Source organism: Leptodactylus fuscus, chromosome 1, assembly GCF_031893055.1.
Source record: "Leptodactylus fuscus isolate aLepFus1 chromosome 1, aLepFus1.hap2, whole genome shotgun sequence".
Taxonomy (NCBI): domain Eukaryota; kingdom Metazoa; phylum Chordata; class Amphibia; order Anura; family Leptodactylidae; genus Leptodactylus; species Leptodactylus fuscus.
In genome coordinates, this window is record NC_134265.1 from 334,261,012 (window position 1) to 334,276,018 (window position 15,007).

Genomic DNA, 15,007 nt, shown 5'->3' on the forward strand with positions numbered 1-15,007 from the left:
GCTGAAATATCCATCCCCGGCGTAACTTCAACTTCGTCACTGATTCTTGAACATTATTCTCAAGAATCTGCTGATACTGAGTGGAATCCATGCGACCCTCAACTTTAACAAGATTCCCGATGCCGGCATTGGCCACACAGCCCCAAAGCATGATGGAACCTCCACCAAATTTTACAGTGGGTAGCATGTGTTTTTCTTGGAATGCTGTTTCTTTTTGGACGCCATGCATAACGCCTTTTTTTTATAACCAAACAACTCAATCTTTGTTTCCAAAATGAAGTTGGCTTCTCCAAATGTGCTTTTGCATACCTCAGGCAACTCTATTTGTGGCGTACGTGCAGAAACGGCTTCTTTCTCATCACTCTCCCTGACAGCTTCTCCTTGTGCAAAGTGCGCTGTATTGCTGACTGATGCACAGTGACACCATCTGCAGCAAGATGATGCTGCAGCTCTTTGGAGGTGGTCTGTGGATTGTCCTTGACTGTTCTCACCATTCTTCTTCTCTGCCTTTCTGATATTTTTCTTGGCCTGCCACTTCTGGGCTTAACAAGAACTGTCCCTGTGGTCTTCCATTTCCTTACTATGTTCCTCACAGTGGAAACTGACAGGTTAAATCTCTGAGACAACGTTTTGTATCCTTCCCCTGAACAACTATGTTGAACAATCTTTGTTTTCAGATCATTTGAGAGCGGGCTGTCCATGTTCGGCGACCATCTAACTTAACTGAACTTGAATTGTTTTGTAGAAAGAAATGGTCCAAAATCCCTTCATCCAGGATCCAGGAACTGATTAAAAGCTACAGGAAGCGACTAGAGGCTGTTATCTTTGCAAAAGGAGGATGTACTAAATATTAATGTCACTTTTCTGTTGAGGTGCCCATATTTTTGCACCGGTCAAATTTTGGTTTAATGCATATTGCGCATTTTCTGTTAGTACAATAAACCTCATTTCAATCCTGAAATATTACTGTGTCCATCAGTTATTAGATATATCAAACTGAAATGGCTGTTATAAACACCAAAATATTTAGAACTAAAAATGATTAAGATTAATAGGGGTGCCCAAACTTTTTCATAGGACTGTATATGGTCAATGTGAGGAAGTCAATATTCAGCAGGGACTGCAGCGGGGGAAGAGGTAAATAAAGAGGAAATGCTGCGAACATTAAATGAGCGCGCGCCACGCTCAGGAGATCTATCGATTATTTTACGGTGAGTAATGGCGCACTAAGGTATGTAACTGCTGGAAGGCCGATGCTATCTCTGTCCTGGCCAGTGTGTACTAAGCCTTATGTGTATCCAAAATCCCAAATGGTCTTATTCCTCGGTCTGATTATTCCTTGTTAATGGGGGAACAGCTGAGACAGTCATTCTTACAAATACAATTTAGGGTATACTTATCCATCAGAGGCAAACGGTATTACGGTATTTGTATAAAGAAAAGTTCTACAATTTTCCAATATAATTTCTATATCAATTCACTGCCGTTTTCTCGATCTCTGCTCAATCTAAGAAACCATGAGGACTTGATACAGAAAGTAGATTGGAAAATTCTACAACTTTTTATTACACAAACAATAACATTTGTCTCTCAATATTGGTCGGAATGAATAACCCCTTTAAGGCTAAGGCCCCACGTTACGAGCCGCAGACAAAAAGCACTATGGGAAAAACAGTGGCAGAAACGCATTGTGGTTTTTCCCCGCAGACTTTTCCTCTGCCGTTATTAATCCTATACAGAAACGCCAGCATTTCTGTAGGTATAAGTGACATGCTGCGATTTTCAAAAATGTGGGTGTTTTTGAAAACGCAGATTTCCCGGTGCAGATTTTTTTCTGCAATGTGTGGATGGGACTGGCCAGAATCCCATCCACTTTGCAGGTAATGTAAAATGCAGCTTTTATCGCTGCTGCGTTTCTGCAACATGGGGCACCACGTAGCAGAAACGCCAGAGTGTTTTACAGTAACTACAAAGTAGATGGAATTCTGGCTAATCCCGTCCATAAAAATGCAACGGGAAAAAAATTCTGCAATGGCATTAATTCTGCAATGACCATTATACCTGCGGAACCGGTGGCGTTTTCCGTATAGGTATAACAGGGAAAGAAACTGCGGAAACAACCGTGATGTATTTCCACATAGCTTTTTGGCTGCGGCTCGCTGCAGTCCTTCCCACAGTGCTTTGCACAGAAAGTTTGCAGAAGATTCCTCTACAGACTTTCTGCTTCATTTATATCTATCGGGAAACCTCTGATGTTTCCATAGGTATAAGTGACATGCTGCAATTTCCAAAACCGCAACAGTTTTGGAAATCGCTGCATGTCCGCATCACATATCTTCCCACAAAGGGGACATGGGATTCTAGCAAATCCCATCCACTTTGTTGTGACTGTAAAACGCACCGTCTTCTTCTACCTTTCTGCCACATGGAACCCCCGGTTCATACTGATGACCTATCCACAGGATCATCTGATCTAGTAGCCTGGAACCCTTATCCAAAGTCAAAGGATGCTTCCCTTCCAAGTAATCTTACACATAACATACGGCTGGGTTCACATTTGCGCCGGGTGTCGGTCCAGCACAGATCTGCCTAAAATCGACGGATGAAAAAGTCCTACAAGAACGACTTTTTTTTCTGTCCAGCATTTTAGTCAATGGTCCCATGGGCTCCTCTATTTTAACGGCCCATTTGTCCATTCTTTCGATCCTCCAATGAACCAGAAGAACGGACACCCTGTGCTAGTGTGAACCCAGTGTGAGATGTCTAGCTGCAGATCCTGCAAAATTTTGTTAAATTTGCCTAGCATTGCTACTGAGAAGTAACATTAAGCGTGTTTGGCTTCTGTTGTAAAAAAAAAAGAAAAAAAAAAAAAAATATATATATATATATATATATATATATATATATATATCTTATGGAAACTGGATGTTTTACCCTTACAGGCAGGAAACTGCGCCATTGATGATAGCGGACCCCTGGAGACAATGCTCTTTATTTTTCTATTATTAGCCAGGCCACTATGTGAATTGGTGAGGGGGTCAGATGTTGGGCCGCACTGGTCTTAAACAACCCATAAGGATTGGTCAGTAATTTTTAGCCTCCTTTAAATTAACCCTCTGTTCCCTAATAGGATATTTGAGATTAACGGTGACAACCATTTTCTTTTTTTCACCGTCCCATCCTCACTAATAACATATCTAGATAGGTGTACGTTAAAAATCCTTTCATCTTCTATTAATACTTGCATCTGTATACACAACTCCTGTAAGTCTACAGAATCCAAGGAAGATTTTTTTTTTTCTTGCCCAAAAAGTTTGAGAAATTGAGATTTTTTTTTTTCTTAAATCAAGAACCAAAGTAATCCCGACACCAGGAGGTGGCACCAAAACTAAACTAGAAAAATTTCTCACAGGAATTTGTCTTCCTAAAACCTTAAAGTATCACCCCTCGCGTTCCATGCTTTACTCAAGAACCAAGTCATAGTGACCCTTCACACTTGAGTTGCAGTCTTTGTAGGAGACTCCGCCGTAGAATCTGCTGAAGGCTAAGGCCCCACAGCAAAAAAAAAAAAAAAGTGCTGCAGGAAAAAAAACGTGACTACAAAACATTGCAGATCTTCCCGCAGCACATTAGACAAAGTTCGCAGAGGTTTTCTCTTTGGTCTTTGTTTCAATTAAACCTATGGGGAAACCACCGGCGTTTCCGTAGGTATTAGCAACATGCTGTGATTTCCAAAACTGTGCCGATTTTGGAAATCGTGGCGTGTCCGCACCATGGTTTTTACCGCAAAATGGGCATGGGACTCACTAGAATTCCATACACTTTGCCCTGACTGTGAAACGCTGTGATTTTTTCCTCATGGCGTTTCTGCCGCTGGCAGATCGAGGCGTTTACGTCCCATGGGGCCCCGGCCTAAAATGGACAGAGAAATGTCCAGCAAGGCAGGCTTTTCTCTCCGCCGGTTTCAGTATAAGACAGAAACTAGGATGAAACCCAGTGGAATCCATTATAGTCTAGGGGGTCCACAGGTGAACTCTTTTAAGCGGACAGGGTCTCAGTCTTTTAGGTCTCCCCTAATGTCAGCAGTGTTTCCAAAACCTGAATGTGGAAACGCGCACTCAGGCTCAGTTCACATCTCCGTCAGGGTCTCCACCAAAAATCAGCAGAGAGAAAAGCCTGCACAGCAGACTCCATTTTAATCTGTGAGTAACCGCTGTTTTAGTGGACGGGCTCTCCGCCATTCGGGTCCCCCTCAAACTAGTACCACCAAAATCCGTGTAGTGTAACTATTCTTCTAAAACTCAGAAGTCATTGATGTAGGGTAGGCTATATGTCTTTACAAAGTCTGAAATACCAGAGGAGGGGAACATGAGGCCACCATTAAAGGGGTTGTCAAGGAAAACCTGTTTTTTGATATGAGGCAAGGGGAGGTGGAGGAAAAAGAAAAAAAAAACCCTCATCTCACCAGGTGACATCCTGATTCCTTTCCTAAAGTCAGTGATTGACTTCCGCCAACACAAGACATGATCCTAGAACAGCAGGACCCTGCAACAGTGGGAGACATTAAAAACTAGGTTCTCCTGGGCAAACCCTTTAAGGACAAGTAAATCACTCCTGAACATGTGTTCTTTGTATTTGCAAGGGGTCATAATTCTTAGTTACAGTCATTCAATGTAGAGTTTTCTCAAAGAGGTTGTCCGGATAATCTATTCACTTACCTGGTCCGTCAGGTTCAGTACAGATATCTCTCCACTGTCAAATGGGTGGGCCTTACAGCCTAGCCTCATTACTGGGTAGAGAGGAATGCCCCCCCCCCCCTGACTGTACTCTACAATATACCTGTACTGTCGGAGGGGAGGGGGCCTTCTTTACTGCCCAACAATGACGCTAGGCTGTAAGGCCCACCTTTCTGGCCATGAATGGATATTGTTGTTGAAACTGATCCAAATGCATACTGTCAAAACTGGAATTTGGAATTCAGAGGACAGTGGTCTGATCACCTCTTGGGATTAGGAGGGAATTTTATAAAAGGATAGATATAGGTACCACCATCATTATGCTTGCAGGACTTTTCTCTCTGCATATTTCATGCGGAGAGGAGAACGGAATGGCCCGAACGCAGATGTGAACCGGGACCGAGTTGGGTCACCACAGTGATAAATAACTGGCTGAGCAGACATGTCCTGCATGCTAAAGCCAAGACCCCACGTTGCAGAAAAGATGTTGTGTTGCAGGTTTGGAATGGATATGGAATGGGAAATATATAAAAAGTTCTTATACTTCTACCTTCTGCTCAGTCCACTGCTGCTGCTGGAGGAGGAGAAGGAAGAAGGAGGGAGAAGAAGGAAGAAGGAGGGAAAAGAAGGGAGGAGAAGAAAGAAAGAAGGGAGGAGAAGGAAGAAAGAAGGGAGGAGAAGGAAGAAAGAAGGGAGGAGAAGGAAGAAAGAAGGGAGGAGAAGGAAGAAAGAAGGGAGGAGAAGGAAGAAAGAAGGGAGGAGAAGGAAGAAAGAAGGGAGGAGAAGGAAGAAAGAAGGGAGGAGAAGGAAGAAAGAAGGGAGGAGAAGGAAGAAAGAAGGGAGGAGAAGAAAGAAAGAAGGGAGGAGAAGAAAGAAAGAAGGGAGGAGAAGAAAGAAAGAAGGGAGGAGAAGAAAGAAAGAAGGGAGGAGAAGAAAGAAAGAAGGGAGGAGAAGGAAGAAAGAAGGGCGGAGAAGGAAGAAAGAAGGGCGGAGAAGGAAGAAAGAAGGGAGGAGAAGGAAGAAAGAAGGGAGGAGAAGGAAGAAAGAAGGGAGGAGAAGGAAGAAAGAAGGGAGGAGAAGGAAGAAAGAAGGGAGGAGAAGGAAGAAAGAAGGGAGGAGAAGGAAGAAAGAAGGGAGGAGAAGGAAGAAAGAAGGGAGGAGAAGGAAGAAAGAAGGGAGGAGAAGGAAGAAAGAAGGGAGGAGAAGGAAGAAAGAAGGGAGGAGAAGGAAGAAAGAAGGGAGGAGAAGGAAGAAAGAAGGGAGGAGAAGGAAGAAAGAAGGGAGGAGAAGGAAGAAAGAAGGGAGGAGAAGGAAGAAAGAAGGGAGGAGAAGGAAGAAAGAAGGGAGGAGAAGGAAGAAAAAGGGAGAAAGAAGGAAAGAAGGAGGAAAGGAGAAGGAAGAAAGAAAGAAGAAGAAAGAAGAAGGAAAAAGAAGAAGAAAGGAAAAGCTTTTCTGCAACGTGGAAAATGGAACCAGTCAGTAGAGACCAGCAGGTAATGATGCCTTTTTTATATGTAACCCATTCTGTCCTTTCCCTCCTGTCGTCATCCCTTTAAATCTGACGATTGCTTAGTATTTTTTAATGTGAACCTTGGACGGCCATAATATTACAATCCAGACAAGAAACGGGGCAGCAAACATTACAATTTACTGCAGTAATCTACACCAAGTGCAATTAAACCTCGGCACCGCTCCAGACCTATATTAGTTTTCACTCTGGCACATAAAAAGAAATAAAAACACCATTCACGTAACGGCTTCAAATTTACAATCTTTTTTTTATTATTATTTTTTTTTTATTAGCTAATGAACACCAACATGCAAAAATAAGCACTAAATACAAATTTCTACAGCACTGGTTCCTAAAGACTTGGAAAGACTAAAACGTTCCTCTGCGGTGGATGAAGATGAATCCTGCGCTGCTAAAAACAGAAACCGTGGCTTTTCCTGGTGGCTCATGGTTAGCTTCGTAAAAACATAAGGTCCCGGGAGCGGTAGAGAGATCCAACGCAGGAAGGTAGGACGACTGGATTATGTGTTTCCATGTAAGTAGTACATTCTGAAAGCTAGGATAAGGCAGCGGTACGGATATGATCCCAAGACTTAACACAGAACTAATGCGACCCTTGTAGGGTCTGGAGTTAAATAATTGAGAAGCTTCAGTCTTGACTTGTGTTACAAAAAAAAAAATGCTCACAATCAAAAGAATTCAATTTCCTAAAAGTACAAATTTTTTTATTTCTGTTTTTGCACTTTTTTTGTTGTTATGTACGATGGTTGTCGCTTGTATATAATCTTTGGTCGCAATAATAGTGAATAAATGCAACCTTGGAATAGGGCACCGGGTGTCTCCATAGGAAAGGGCACCGGGTGTCTCCATCTTTCTGTTGTGCGTGTCATACTGCTGAATTCTGGATCTCCCCCCTCCTCCATCTAACCTTCAGCAGCATCCGGGAGGCACGTGGATGGCGTCTACATGATGTAGACTTTCTCGGCTTGGGAGAAGTTGAAGACTTCTTTGGTTCTTGGGCAAGTCACTTTGTCATCTTGGCGAATGGAAAGAAGAGACTAAATGGAAAGAAAATAATAAGTATCAGCTGAGGATTAGATATATTTTATGTGTTCTTTGTGCAAATCAAACCTTCAAAGCATTGCTCCTTGAAAAGGGGGAGGCGGCTAGTAAGCAGAATCCGTACTTTCCAATATGACATCTCACGTGGCAAATCAGAAACCTACCCGGCAATGATGAAGAAGAGCAACAACTCCAAAACTAACAGGATTTTTTTGCCTTTTGTTTTCTTATTGGTTGGAAGAACTCCATATGCGTGTATCCAAATACTAAGACCCTCAACATTCACTCATTTGATGCCATTGCTTGGCTTCTCTGAATGCTATGTCTATTCAGATCCAATGTGTCATACTCTCCACAGGTAAGTGGCAGCAGATGGAGTTTGGCCGAGTTCACACGGGGTTTTTTTGGTCTGGAACCTGAGGTGGAGGCCACCTCAGGTTCCGGTGCAAAATATGAGTAGCTGTGACTGGATGCGCACTCCGCTCCGGATTATGCCCAAATGAATGGGCCTAGTCGGGAGTGTCTTCAGGCGGAATCGCAAGGCGACTCCGCCTGAAGAATGAACATGTCACTTCTTTTGATTTCAAAGGGAGCTGTCTTTTTGGTCAGGATTTTGAGGCGAATACGGCCTCAAAATCCTGACCAAAATACCCCGTGTGAACTCATACTTTGAGAGGTCGGTAATGCATAGGGGTCTGGGCTCTTTATATTCTATGGGGCAGAGTTACTAAAATGGTCACAAAGCAGAACCATCACAAATCCCCTTTAAATTGTTGCTGTGCCATGTTCTTTTGTTGGCAGTCCCATAGAGTGGCAAAGCACATGCCTGACCACTGCTCCGTTCGATCGGGGAACATGGCACCCCTATCCTTTTAATCCATGGGGATCCCAGCAGTCAGACCCCACTCATCAAATATCCCATAGCTTATGGTTTATCCTAGGTTTTATATCTGGGACAATTCCTTTAAGAATATTCAAAGCAATTCCTCAATAAGGTCCCAGGGTCTGTGTAGAGCTGAAGAGCTTTAAAGGAACAGAACTTACATTATATCCGTAGACATATCCATTAGGCAGCATCATCGGAGGGTTGTTCTCATTCATGACATCTCCTGAAATCTTACATACCAGCCTGGAGTTGGCACAGTGTGCCATTGGAAGTGGCTGGGCTAGTTTATTCAGGGACTTGCTGCACACTGGGCAGTCGGGGTTTTTGGAAGTCCCATCCTCTTTGTAGCACTGTCTGTAAATGATGGGGGTTAAGGAGAACCATAACAAGAGGTCATTTCCATCTTCTGCTGTCACCCTTGAAGATGGGTCCCCCCACCCCACCCCAACCTCAGTCACCTATCTTACTCATTTCCATGGGTGATGTCTGGTATTGCAGCTCAGTCTATTTACTTAAAAGGGAGTGAGCTGCAATACCAGACACAGCCTGTATACAAGACAGGCGCTATTTATGGCAAGAATGCAGATCCTTAATTTTTAATCCCCCGAAACCCCTTTTCCAGTGTTAAAAAGAGGACCTTTTAATACCAACCTCAACTCTCTGCATCCTTCAGTAGTCACAGCTCCACTTATTCTAGCATTTTATCTGTAGTCCCCACCGTTCCTAAGCGATCGGCACTATGTCCGCACACAACATGCTACTTAAGCTGGGCTGTAGCAGGTAGTCTAAGACTGCCCACCTGACTGAAGAGAACTTTTTTTTTAACATATTAGGTTCTGATAGCACCGATTTCTCAGGAATGGGGGGGGGCTAGAGATAAAAATTCTAACTATGCCAGAGCTGACAGAGATGGCATACACTGGATGTACTCAGAATGGCAAAGCTTTCACTAATACTATGCTTCTGTGTAGAAACTGTTATATGTATACCCAGGAGAGCTCAGTCCCCGTACTTCCATATTTCCAGGACAATCCTGCTGTGCAGCATCTTTAAGATTCCATATAGCCCTATGGAATCCATGAGCTATAGAAACAGACTACGCTCACATCCAAGGTCTACAACTTCTGTACAGCATGGATAAAGGGAAGTCCAGGTGCAATATCTATAATCATTCAATTGCAACTGAAATTTGGGACAACTTTTGATTTTATATAATACATTTTGTAATCTACTTTAATAACAAATTTTGGCTCCTTTTTCAGTTCTACTTTCCCCTGCAGCCTTTCCAGGTCTCGGGTATGTGAAGGATACGGTGTTTTGATGGCAGATAGGCCTGCTTGTAGAGTTATGGTAAAGACAGAGTTATTCCCCAGCTGGTGTAGTCTATAGTTGTCATAACGGAACTGCTGGATGAGCATGCGCCATCGGGCCGGGTCCAGGAGGTCCTAGAAATAAACGGATCAATAGACAGAGGCTTTATCCAACCATAGACATGATAATTAGAGATGAGCGAGTACTGTTCGGATCAGCCGATCCAAACAGCACGCTCGCAAGGAAATGAATGGACGTAGCCGGCACGCGGGGGGGTTAAGCGGCCGGCCGCCGTCAAAGCGGAAGTACCAGGTGCATCCATTCATTTCTATGGAGCGTGCTGTTTGGATCGGCTGATCCGAACAGTACTGGCTCATCTCTAATGATAATACTGTATAGCAGATATATAACCATCACACCAGACAAGTCACTGGCCAGATCTATGGAAATAAAAGGGCCAGTGACAGGATCTGTGGCCAATCATGCACGTCAGTTTATAGGAGGTCTATGGGAGAGTTTTCTAGACGTGGTCTGTGCAGGGAGAGGGACTAGAAAAGCTGTGACATCATCTATAGTCAGTAGTGGATGTAATGATGGCTCTGTGGTGTTATCTATAGAGGTGTTATAATCCTGTTTGTGATGTAACTGCTGCAAAGAAAACTCCTAAATTATTGGCAAGTGTATACGTAGGATTAGGCTTAGTGGTCAGACTAAAAGATGCAGAATATAATAGGTTTTTTTTTTGTTTTAATATAGATTGTTATATGGAAAATTTTGTAAAGAATAAAAAAAAATTTCTTAATCTGCTGCTGCTGCTACTACTACTACTACCCCTTTAAGAATAAAAATGTAAACTGCACAGAGACCATTGTAATACACGTGAAATACATGGAGACGAGTGAGTGGAGACGGCGGCAGATGACAGTAAATCCTCAGTATAGCCTTAGATGATGATTATAGCCTGGCAGATACAACCTGTCATTTACTGCTGTGCTTCCCACCAGGTGATCTGCAGGGACTGGATGGAAAGTGAGGAGGTCAAATACACGATACAGAACATACACATCCTCTACAATCCAAGCGCCTGCTTCAGGATATCACCTACAATACTAACCCTGTGCACATAGCACTCCCCAGGTGAAGTGTATCTACCAGGAGGGAAGACGTGACGCAACTGCTCAGTTATGGAGTTAAAGGGAACCCATCAGGTCGATTCGGACACTAAACCACTCATAGGTCCTTATGGATGGGGGTTTAGTGTCCTACGTCCTATGCCTGCCCTAAAAAACCCTTTATACTTGGTATTTTACATTGCGCCCTTGCTGATCTTCAGGACATACACCCTGGCCGCCCACATACAACTGAGACCTGGTAGTTGCACGCTAAAGTCTCACGTTGCGGAAACGCAGATTTTTTTTGTTGCGTTTTTTTGAGTCAAAGCAAGGAGTGGATTGAGCAGAGGGTAGAAGAACTTCCTAAATGCTTCCCATTCCTTTTGTAGCCATTCTTGGCTTTGGCTCAAAAAAACGCAACAAAAAAAAAGCTGCCTTTCCGCAATGTGGGGCTTTAGTCTTGAAGGGTTTTTCTGGGGTTGCAATCTTAATGACCTATATTTAGATTAGATTGGGCCCACTGCCGAACAGCTGTTTGAAGAGGCTGCAGTGCTGTAACTTGTGCAGCTGGTGTGCTTGGTATTGCAGTTCAGCTCATTCACTTGAATGGGACTGAGCTGCGTTCAGGCCATTAAAGGAGTTGTCTGGCTTACAAAACCATAAAAAATAACTTATTAGGGACATCTGAGTGACTATAAGAAGAGAGGAGAGTCAAACAGAACCAAAGGAGCACAGTGCTGAGCCGAATGTTTTTGCCCCTTCCTATTAGTGATAGGAGGGGTCTCAGCACTTGGTCACAACTTCTCGCATGTAGCTAGGAGTCATGGCCGGACTTACCTTGTAAGGAGAGATGTGTGTGTCTGAAGGAAAGGCCAGCATCCCCATCACTTGTCGCACTTCATCCAACTGACTTCCTTCTGCCTGGCTAAAATGTTTTCTAGCGTGTCTGGAAGGAAGAAGAGAAGGAGAACAATAAGTGGCTGAATGATGTGCGACTACAACCGCTTAAAGGGGTATTCCATCTTGTGAAGTCATGGGGTATCAATTAACTCTGGTAACCTGTCACCCTACCACAGGTCAACCAACCAACCATACCCACCTGTTCCCATTGCTCCAGTGCCTCAGCGCAGACCGGTCCTGCAGCTTCATTGTTGTCCCCACTGAGGCCAATCAGAGACCTCAGCAAAGGACTGGGGACATCATAGCCATCGAGGCCCTCTGGCTAAAGAAGACAGCCGAGCGGCCGCACTGCGCCGGGAGAACATCGGAGCACTGGGGACAGGCGATTGTTTTTTCAAGCCCATACATTTGAATGGGACTGAGCTGCAGCATGGCCATGTGACCAATGGACGAGGAGTCACTAACCTGAGAAGAGACAGTGGAGCTCAATGTTATAGTTATGGACAACCCCTTTAAGCCTACAGATGGAGCCATGAGAGATGCCATATTACTACCATAAGCTAGTGGAGAGCAAGAGACTGGGGTCTCATCTGCCCCAGTCACTGAGGTCTCATCTTGCCCCAGGAATTGAGGTCTCATCTTGCCCCAGTCACTGAAGTCTCATCTTGCCCCCGGCACTGGGGTCTCATCTGCCCCCGGCACTGAGGTCTCATCTGCCCCCGGCACTGAGGTCTCATCTGCCCCCGGCACTGAGGTCTCATCTGCCCCCGGCACTGAGGTCTCATCTGCCCCCGGCACTGAGGTCTCATCTGCCCCCGGCACTGAGGTCTCATCTGCCCCCGGCACTGAGGTCTCATCTGCCCCCGGCACTGAGGTCTCATCTGCCCCCGGCACTGAGGTCTCATCTGCCCCCGGCACTGAGGTCTCATCTGCCCCCGGCACTGAGGTCTCATCTGCCCCCGGCACTGAGGTCTCATCTGCCCCCGGCACTGAGGTCTCATCTGCCCCCGGCACTGAGGTCTCATCTGCCCCCGGCACTGAGGTCTCATCTGCCCCCGGCACTGAGGTCTCATCTGCCCCCGGCACTGAGGTCTCATCTGCCCCCGGCACTGAGGTCTCATCTGCCCCCGGCACTGAGGTCTCATCTGCCCCCGGCACTGAGGTCTCATCTGCCCCCGGCACTGAGGTCTCATCTGCCCCCGGCACTGAGGTCTCATCTGCCCCCGGCACTGAGGTCTCATCTGCCCCCGGCACTGAGGTCTCATCTGCCCCCGGCACTGAGGTCTCATCTGCCCCCGGCACTGAGGTCTCATCTGCCCCCGGCACTGAGGTCTCATCTGCCCCCGGCACTGATAAGGCCTTTGCAATATGTGACAGAGGAGTCTAGTAAACCATAGGGCAGGACAGGGGGGATCTCATCCACCCCCCCTAGCTCGTCAGCCTTGGCCCCTTCCCCAGTATATCTCGCGCATGTAGTGCGCACAGCTGACTAGCGCCATCAGGTTCCAGCACATAGACCATCCATCGCATTTTGCAGCTACTTTACATTTGCAGTCATTAGGGTTCATGGCTGTACGCTTTCAGATACGCTCTTTATAGTCATCCCTCAAAGTGCTATTAGCCGGCACATATCATATGTAAAGCTGCCTGACGCCGCAATAGGCTTATTAATAAAAATACATTTGGTTTTTAAGGCTGGTATGAATTGCGAGGTAAAAGCTCTGGCTGTCACGTGTGCGGCCCCTCCGCAGGACATGGCCGAGGCTTTTATACACATTCTAGCTCCAGCTGTGCGGTGACAAATACCAGCCGTGCTTACAGGAAATGGACGGTCGGATGGCGCTCTATTATGTGACAAGTGACCTAGATACCGGTCTGTGGACAGCAGACAGCCACAAATATGGGGTGACCACGTAACACATTCCAGGACGGTCTCGTGGCCTCTTGCCAAATCTGCCCCCTCTTATATGGTCTACTCTAATGTCTTTATTAAAGGAACTCTCCAGACAATACTAGTAACTAATCCCAGGGCATGAAGGGGACGGGACTGTATCAGACTATAGCATGGGTGGCTGCTGGGGGCCTTCCAAAATGGCCGTCATCTAATCTAAGGATGCCCTGCCAAGTACCAGGCTTCGTTTTACCACCCAACATCTGCCGACAAACCCTATACAGGATGACTGGACGTTATAGGATTTGAGACATTTACTAGAAGGGCAGCATGTATCCTAGAAATTGGGTAAGGGGACCAATCAGTAGTTGTGTTACTCCAGCTACATCTGCCTTCCCTTCAGGTGTGAACAGGGCTCAGGCCTCTTACCGAACAGCATCCAGTCTTTTATTCTGTCGAATAAGTTCAATGAACTCCTGGATCCTCAGGCTGAACTCTAGGCAGCTCTAGAGGGGGAAGACAAAGCGAGACATTACTAGAAGGACATAATTATCCAAGGAGAACAAGGACATCACCATTGTGTGACCAACAAGAAGCCAAAACCACTGGAAACTAAATACCACAAGTCTAATACCCCAAAATTTCACATATATGGGAAATGGGACCATGGACACCCCCCCCCATGAGTTTTCTTCAAAACTCATAGGGGGTGTGTATAGGTATATGTGCTTATCGTAAATGTGCTAGCAAATATGCGGCCCCTCCCCTGATTTCTTTATTTTATTTCAATATATTATATATTTCGTATTCCTCACAGCCTGATGCATTTACCATTACTTAAGCCAGAAAAAAGGACTAAATATCTGAAGTTTTCTCAGATTCCTAGTTGGAGTAGATTTTAGTTTGACACCATTATTAATTTTTGAATTATTGATAACTGTGACACATCTGACCCCACATATTAAGGCGGTGTATACAATGCTGGTCGTCATCAATGACTTCTAAGAGACAGTGTTGTGGGCATGCTCTGTGACCTATGTGAAGGAAGTTAAAGAGGTGAGCTGAGACCATCACCTATTGAGAATGGTGGATCCGGTGTTATCTATATACAGAAGGGTTTCCTATTACTGTAATCCTGCCTTTGCTAATGAGAAATCAGTGACCCCTACAGAGCCGCCGCTCCGTGACCCCCTACAGAACCGCCGCGCAGTGACCCCCTACAGAACCGCCGCGCAGTGACCCCCTACAGAACCGCCGCGCAGTGACCCCCTACAGAACCACCGCGCAGTGACCCCCTACAGAACCACTGAGAAGAAAGAGATATGTCAGGATAATATGTGGCTCAGTGATCAGAGGGAACACTGCAGGTTTTCCGGATTTTCTTTCTCAGAGCGTACCTCCGGTTACAAAGCGATTTTTCATAAATGAATAGTACAGGTGAATATAAGAAACTTTGTAATATATCTTAAGGAGATCTGTTTTAGATCGTCTTTACTGAAACTTGGATCCAGCAGGCAGACACGGCCTCCCCTGCTGCTCTGTGTCATGGTGGCCTACAATTCGCACACACCTCTAGGCCTGATAATAGGCAGGGTGGTG

The 15,007-nt window shown here is 45.3% G+C and overlaps 1 protein-coding gene across 1 annotated transcript in view; it reads right to left on the bottom strand.

The window, feature by feature from the left end:
* Nucleotides 1-6,533: 6,533 nt before the first annotated feature.
* MAEA (macrophage erythroblast attacher, E3 ubiquitin ligase) overlaps nt 6,534-15,007 on the bottom strand; it is a 54,092-nt gene continuing 45,618 nt past the window's right edge. Inside the window, exons 5-9 of the mRNA XM_075261138.1 lie at nt 13,838-13,914; nt 11,455-11,563; nt 9,506-9,639; nt 8,353-8,548; nt 6,534-7,304 (exon numbers count right to left, since the gene is read on the bottom strand). Coding sequence (XP_075117239.1) covers nt 7,209-7,304; nt 8,353-8,548; nt 9,506-9,639; nt 11,455-11,563; nt 13,838-13,914 — 612 coding nt within the window. The 3' untranslated portion in view covers nt 6,534-7,208. The remainder of the gene's footprint in view (nt 7,305-8,352; nt 8,549-9,505; nt 9,640-11,454; nt 11,564-13,837; nt 13,915-15,007) is intronic.